Source organism: Pristiophorus japonicus, chromosome 4, assembly GCF_044704955.1.
Source record: "Pristiophorus japonicus isolate sPriJap1 chromosome 4, sPriJap1.hap1, whole genome shotgun sequence".
NCBI classification, from domain to species: domain Eukaryota; kingdom Metazoa; phylum Chordata; class Chondrichthyes; family Pristiophoridae; genus Pristiophorus; species Pristiophorus japonicus.
The window spans coordinates 175,923,205-175,930,528 of record NC_091980.1 but is presented as its reverse complement, the minus strand read 5'-3'; the positions used below and the strand labels follow the sequence as shown (position 1 = coordinate 175,930,528).

The following is a 7,324-nucleotide window of genomic DNA, read 5'->3' as shown; positions in this document are numbered from 1 at the left end:
GTGTATCCGTAAAGCATGCACTCCCTTGTTCCGCCACCAGGGAGTGCATTACCTGAAGTCCCAAGGGATCCCAGCATCCCTTGGGAGCACTGTATATAAGCCGGCCCCTCAGGCATGTTCCTCACTCTGGAGTGTCTTAATAAAGACTGAGGTCACTGTTACTTTAACCTCCCTGTGTGCAGTCTCATCTGTGTTAGGAACACAATACAAACAAATGTAGCCCACTCAACAGAGCTGGTCAAGTGTGGTCAGTGCTTCGATGCTGGGGATGTTGGCCTGAGCGAGAACACTGACGTTGGTGCGTCTATCCTCCCAGTGGATTTGCAGGATCTTGCGGAGGCAGAGCTGTGGTACTTCTCCAGCGCTTTGAGCCATATAGGAGGGCGGGTATCACATAAGAACATAAGAAATAGGAGCAGGAGTTGGCCATTTGACCCCTCGAGCCTGCTCCGCCATTTAATAAGATCATGGCTGAACTGATTATGGACTCAGCTCCACTTCCCTGCCCGCTCCCCATAACCCTTTATTCTCTTGTCGCTCAAAAATCTGTCTATCTCCGCCTTAAATATATTCAATGACCCAGCCTCCACAGCTCTCTGGGGCAGAGAATTCCACAGATTTACAACCTTCTGAGAGAAGAAATTCCTCCTCAACTCATTTTTAAATTGGTGGCCCCTTATTCTGAGACTATGCCTCCTAGTTCTCATTTCACCTATGAGTGGAAATATCCTCACTGCATTCACCTTGTCGAGCCCCCTGATTGTCTTATATTCTTTTGAACTCCAATGAGTACAGGCCCAACCTACTCAACCTATCTTCATAAGTCAACCTCCTCATCTCCAGAATCAACCTTGTGAACCTTCTCTGAACTGCCTCCAATGCAAGTATATCCTTCCTTAAATACGGAGACCAAAACTGTACGCAGTACTCCAGGTGTGGCCTCACCAATATCCTGTACAGTTGGAGCAGGACTTCTCTGCTTTTATACTCTATCCCCTTTCAATAAAGGTAAACATTCCATTTGCTTTCCTGATTACTTGCTGTACCTGCATACTAATGTTTTGGACACCCAGATCCCTCTGTACCGCAGCACTTGCTTTTCTATTTTTTTCTGCCAGAGTGGATAACCTCACAGTTTCCCACATTATACTCCATCTGAGAACTTTTTACTCACTCACTTAGCCTGTCCCTTTGCAGATTTTTTGTGTCCTCCTCACAATTTGCTTTCCCACCCATCTTTGTATCATCAGCTAAACTTGGCTACATTACACTCAGTTCCTTCATCCAAGTCATTAATGTAGATTGTAAATAGTTGAGGCCCCAGCACCGATCCCTGCGGCACCCCACTAGTTACAGTTTGCCAACCGGAAAATGACCCATTTGTCCTGAGTCTCTGTTTTCTGTTAGTTATTCAATCCTCTATACATGCTAATATATTACCCCCAACCCCGTGAACGTTTATCTTGTGCAGTAACCTTTTCAGTGGCACCTTATCGAATGCCTTCTGGAAATAACTACTGCCCTGTAAACCATAAGCTTGATGCCAGATTTGAGGTCCTGGTCTTCAAGCACTCCCTTCCTCAGGCAACCGAAGGCTGCGCTGGCGCACTGGAGGTAGTGTTGGAGCTCGTCATCAATGTCTGCCCTTGCTGATAGTAGGCTCCCGAGGTATGGAAAATGGTCCACGTTGTCCAAGGCTGCGCCGTGGATTTTGATGACCGGGGGGGGTAGTGCTGTGTGGCGGAGCCAGATTGTTGGAGAACCTATGTCTTATGGATGTTTAGTGTAAGGCCCATGCTTTTGTACGCCTCGGTGACGATGGCTTGGAGTTCGGCCTCTGAGCGTGCGCAGATGCTAATGTCGTCCGCATACTGTAGTGCGATGACAGAGGATGGGACGGTCTTGGATCTATCCTGGAGGTAGCGAAGGTTGAGCAGGTTCCCACTGGTTCTATAATTTAGTTCCACTCCAGCGGGGAGCTTATTGAGAATGAGATGGAGCATTGCAGCAAGGAAGATCGAGAATAGCATTGGTGCGATGATGCAGCCTTGCTTGACCCCGGTCCAGACGTGGATTGGGTCTGTGGTGGATTCGTTCGTGGAGCAGGGGGAGGATGGTTACAAACTTTTGGGGGCAGCCGAAATGGAGGAGGACGCTCCATAGTTCCTGATGATTGACAGTGTCAAAGGCCTTTCTGAGGTCAAAGAAGGCCATGTACAAGGGTCGGTGCTGTTCCCTGCATTTTTTTTGTCGTTGCTACGCGGTGAAGATCATGTCCGTTGTACCCCTTAGTGAACAGAATCCGCATTGCGACTCTGGGAGGAGTTCCTCAGCCACAGGGAGAAGTCGATTGAGGAGGATTTTTGCGATGACTTTCCCAGTGGCCGACAGCAGGAAGAGACCTCTATGGTTGCCACAGTCGGACTTGTCCCCTTTTTTGAAGATGGTCACAATTATAGCATCTCTGAGATCTCCTGGTATGCTCTCCTCCTTCCAGATAGGAGAGATGAGGTCGTGCCAATAGTACTTCTCCGCCATACTTTAGTGACTCAGCGGGGATTCCATCTGCTCCTGATGCCTTGTTGTTCTTGAGCTGATGAATGGCTTTTTCTACCTCGTGCAGGGCTGGGGTTTTGCTGAGATGGTAGCGGGTAGCATGCTGCGAGATGGAGTCGAGGACATTTTTGTCGAAGGCAGAGTCTCAGTTAAGGAGATCTTCTAAGTGCTCCTTTCAGCGGGCCCTGACTGCCTCGGTGTCCTGAATGATTGCCTCTCCGTTCTTGTCCGGCAGTGGGGTGGGGCCTTGGGTGCTTGGCCGTAGGTGGTCTTGACTTTGGTCAAGAATCCTTGCATGTCATGGCTGCCGGTCAGATGCTGGATCTCCTGTTCTTTCTCCACCCGCCATCTATTCTTTAGGTTGTGGGTTTTTGTTGGACCTCGGCCTTCAGCCGCCTGTAGAACTGCTTTGCTGCTCCCGATTTGGGTTGCTGCTTTAAGTTCAGAAATGCCTTGCGTTTGTGGCTTATTAGCTCCTGGATCTCCTGATCATTCTCGTCAAACCAGTCTTGGTGTTTCTTGGTTGAGTGACCGAGCGTCTCTTCGCAGGTGCAGATTATGGAGGCCTTGAGGGCAGACCAGTCATTTCGGGGTCATCGAGGGTCGCCAGGTTGGCAGTCAGGCGTTGGCTGTATATGGCTTTCTTAACTTAGTCTTTGACTGCCCCAATGTTGATTTTCCTGCGGCATTGTTTCTGTTGCCGTCGTTGCTTTGGGGCTATATTGATGTTAATGATGGAGCGGATTAGGGGGTGGTCCATCCAGCAGTCGTCAGCTCCTGTTATGGCGCGGGTGATGTACATGTCCTTGCGGTCCTTCGCTCGAGCAGATGCCAGTGCTTGGAGCAAGGGTGTTGCCACGATGCCTTGTACTTGTCCCTCTGACGGAACAAGGTGTTGGTGATGACAAGGTCATGTTCTGGGCATTTTGTCAGGAGCAGGTTACCGCTGGAGTTGGTTTTCCCTACCCCCTCTCTGCCGATCACGCATCCCCAGAGGTCTGTGTCCTTACCGACCCTGGCGTTGAAGTCGCCAAGGAGGATTAGTTTGTCTTCCATAGGGACGCAAGACAGGGATCGTTTGAGACTGGAGTCAAATACCTCTTTGGTCTCATCTATTGCGTCGAGTGTTGGGGCGTACGCGCTGATGACTGTGGTGCACTGGTTCCGGGATAGGGTGAGTCGGAGAGTCATGAAACATTCGCTAATCCCACAGGGGGAGTCTGAGGCGGTCAACTTGCTCATTCTTGATAGCGAAACCAACTCCAAGGAGGTGGAGCTCTTTTTCTGGTTTGTCTTTGCAGAAGAAGGTATAACCACCACCTTGTTCTTTGAGCTGGCCTTCCCCTGCCCGCCGGGTCTTGCTTAGGGTGACAATGTCAACGTTGAAATGTCTGAGTTCCCGGGCAACGATGGTGGTGCAGTGTTCTGGTCTGTCACAGTTGGGGTTGCCCATGAGGGTCCTGACGTTCCAGGTCCCAAACTTCATTTTGAAGGGTGGAAGATGCCTGTGCGTGAGGTCTTTTAACGTGGGGGTGGCCGTTGCACACCGGCTACCACACGGGCTTAACAGAGCAAGGTCTTGGTCCAGCGGCAGGGGAGTGCAAGATGACTGGAGACCAGGCTCTACTCTACGGGCCTAGTTGCCTACGGTGGGATGCAAGCCGTAAGCTCGGCACTGAGCAGCGTCTTCAGGAGAGGTGGCGGGAGATCTGAGGTGTGATGAGGGGTGGGGATGAGGGACGCTGGGGCCCTGCTCCATTTTAGCTTCTCAAAGGGTCATGGGAGAAGTCAGAGTGGTCGCCACCATTACCCGCACCACATGCCCGACTGTGGCTCCGCTGCAGCTCCTCCAGCTGCTTTCGCCTCCGCAGATTGGGCCACCAGCCGAGAGGACTCCGGGGTCCCCGCCAAAGCTGGCTCCAAGCTGGCCGAAAGGACTCCGGGGTCAGCTCCGAGTTGGCCGAAGGGACACCGGGGAAGGATGCCGCCGGATCGGGAGAGGGAGGATAGAGTTCAGACCTGGGAGGATTTGTTCCAAATCCTCAGAATCCGGAGAGGGAGTGATTTCCAGGTGCAGCAGAGAGGTCCAGGAGGTTCTTGGTGCTGCAGGGAGGTCCGATAGGTGGGCCCAGGTTGGTATCCGTGCAGCATGGGTTTATGCTTTGGGGGATGAGAAATGCACCCGCGTTTAGGGTCAGGGGGGACTAAAGCTTAAACTTAGACTTACACAGTGGTAGGGGAAGAGATTGGGGGAGAGAAAGTGTGGAATGTCATTGGATGGTAATGGAACAAGATGTTCAGCGGAGCTCCCTAGGGAGCTGCCGTTCCGGGTGACATCTTGGTCTTAGCACATGACGGAGCAGCAGTGCCAAAGGAGGCTCAGGCTATCGCGTCAGGTTGTCGCAGACATTTGCATGTTGCTGGGGCAAGACCTGCAGCCCAGAGAAGCAGGTGGACACGCCTTACCAGTGGCTGTCAAAGTCACCACCGCCCTCAACTTCTTCGCCTCCAGCTCCTTCCAGGGATCTGAAGCAGATAGTTGCGGCATCTCACAGTCGGCCGCCCACAGATACATTCCACAGATCACTGATGCCCTCTTCAACAAGTCAGCCAATTATATCAACTTTGCCTCTGATGAAGCCAGTGTTACTGGGCGGACTCTCAGCTTTGCGGCTCCGGCTGGCTTCCCACAGGTGCAGGGCATCATCGACTGCACACATGTGGCCATCAGGTCATCCCCACCATCACCCAGGAATGTTTGTGAACCACAGGGGCTTCCACTCCCTCAATGTGCAGCTCGTCTCCAACCACTGGAAGATCATCATGCATGTGTGCGCCAGATTCCCTGGCAGCTGCCATAACTCTTTCGTCCCGCGCCAGCCCGCCCTCCCTCAGCTCTTCACTCCTCCAAACAGACATTCCGGCTGGCTGCTTGGAGACAAGAGCAGTCCACTGAAGACATGGCTCATGACACCCTGGAGAAGGCCAAGTCCTGAGGCCGAGGAGAGATGCAATGAAAGATTCATTTCCACCAGATGTATCAGAGAGCAGACAATAGGCATGCTGAAAATGCGCTTCAGATGCCCAGACAGATCTGGAGGAGCCCTTCAGTATGCACCAGCCAGGGTCTCCAGCATCGTTGTGGTCTGCTATGCCCTGCACAACATAGCGCAGCAGTGAGAATTAGTGCTGCAGGAGGAGCAAGACACTGAGCACACAGGCTCTTCACAGGAGGTGGAGCATCAGCTGGAGGAGCAGGAGGAGCAGGGGGAACCTGCGGTCCAGATCCTACAACACCCGAGCATACTGCTGCCCGGGAGGCCAGGGATGGCCTCAGCATGGGCAGATTTACTTAACTTCAGGCATTACACCCATATGGCTTCCACATGCTGCACCAAGTTGGCACCACCCCACAGCAACACTGTAAAACATCCCTACAATGACCAAGCCATTCCTTTCACATTGACCACCATTGCTGGAGGTAACGTTATGTCTCACGTTCACTCCAACTCACTAAGCCACTTCCGAAGTTGCAGGCAGAACTGGCCCTGTGGTGAAAATAATAATTTTTATCTGTGACATCAGATTAACGGAAACCTCACATGCTACCCTTGTGCATCTACTGGTGTCTCATCTTCCGTGTCCTTCTATGAAATGCTACCCTTGTGGCTTCAGCAGAGGTAGAGGCAGCCTGCTCACTTCCCTGCTGCAACTACACAGACACTTTTGTCCGATGTCCTCTGTGTTTTGGAGCCTGTGATGGACCCGCCAAAGTCTGCTCCTCCTGCGACTGTGCAGGGGCAGACTCATCTATCACGATCTGGGGAGGCATCTGGGACTCTGACTGAGGGGGTGGCAACGGGGGAGAAGTGTAAGCGCTTTGAGAAGAGCCCCCACTTCCATGTCCCCTCTCACTATCATCCCTCTCATGGGTCACCTGCACTTCCCTGCTAGCAAGGACCTGGAGAGCACCTTGCTGCACAGCAGTGGGGCCATGAGGACCCATATGTACATTGACATCCTTCCTAGAGAGGGGGTCTATGAGCATTTGCCATCTATTCTCCATAGAGACCATGTGCCCCTGTGAGGAATGGTCCTCCTTTAGCTGTTCCATGCAGGTGGCCACCCTTTCCATGGGAGAGCCTACAGTTGCCATCGCCTGTGACAGGATGGTGCTCATGTTGGAGGTGAACTCCTCTATTCTCTTCACATTTGCAGATATCGCGGTCACAAAACCTATCAAAGCCTCCTACACTTCTTCCTACACCTCCAAGATCGCCCTCTTTCTGGATGGCCCCCAACGTGCAGGCTCAGCATCTGAATGCAGCTGAGCCGAGCTGGGAGCATCCTGCAACCTCCGATGAGCAGTCTCCACTGCTGTCCCTGTTTCCACCATCTCCTCTTGCTCACTTGTGACTTATGACACAACATTACTCTCCATATGGGACCCACCGAGGTGTAAATATCTGCACTGACACTGGGTGTGCTTATGTCCAGTGATGGTAAACCCTCAAAGGCTGGAGGCTCCTCTGAGGAATTGTCCTCCTTTTTCTCGTGGGCAATGGTGGGAGGCTATTGATGGACACATGGGAGAGTAAAGAGTAAAGAAATGAGTTAGAAATGTCATATCAAGAATGTGTACGGTACCATTATGCACATGATCAACATTCCCTGGGTGCTGACATCAATCCCCATATGAGTGACTGCTGTATGCCATGTGGCTGTATGAGATGTAATTCTGTCACCAGGTTGCTGAGATGTCCCCCTC

General features: G+C 52.0%; 1 protein-coding gene across 1 annotated transcript; it reads left to right on the top strand.

Annotated features, from left to right (window-relative positions):
• The first annotated feature begins 4,907 nt into the window (after positions 1 to 4,907).
• LOC139262726 (putative nuclease HARBI1) lies at positions 4,908 to 5,736 on the top strand. Its single transcript, XM_070877877.1, has 2 exons — positions 4,908 to 5,312; positions 5,437 to 5,736. Exons 1-2 carry the CDS (start codon positions 4,908 to 4,910, stop codon positions 5,734 to 5,736), a joined length of 705 nt encoding a protein of 234 aa, XP_070733978.1.
• The last annotated feature ends 1,588 nt before the right edge of the window (positions 5,737 to 7,324 follow it).

Bases quoted from the DNA above. Each gene is read 5' to 3' on its own strand.
- LOC139262726 (XM_070877877.1), top strand. From the start codon at position 4,908: ATGACGGAGCAGCAGTGCCAAAGGAGGCTCAGGCTATCGCGTCAGGTT. The intron at 5,313-5,436 runs GTTTGTGAACCA...GTCCCGCGCCAG, and splicing joins CCCCACCATCACCCAGGAAT to CCCGCCCTCCCTCAGCTCTT.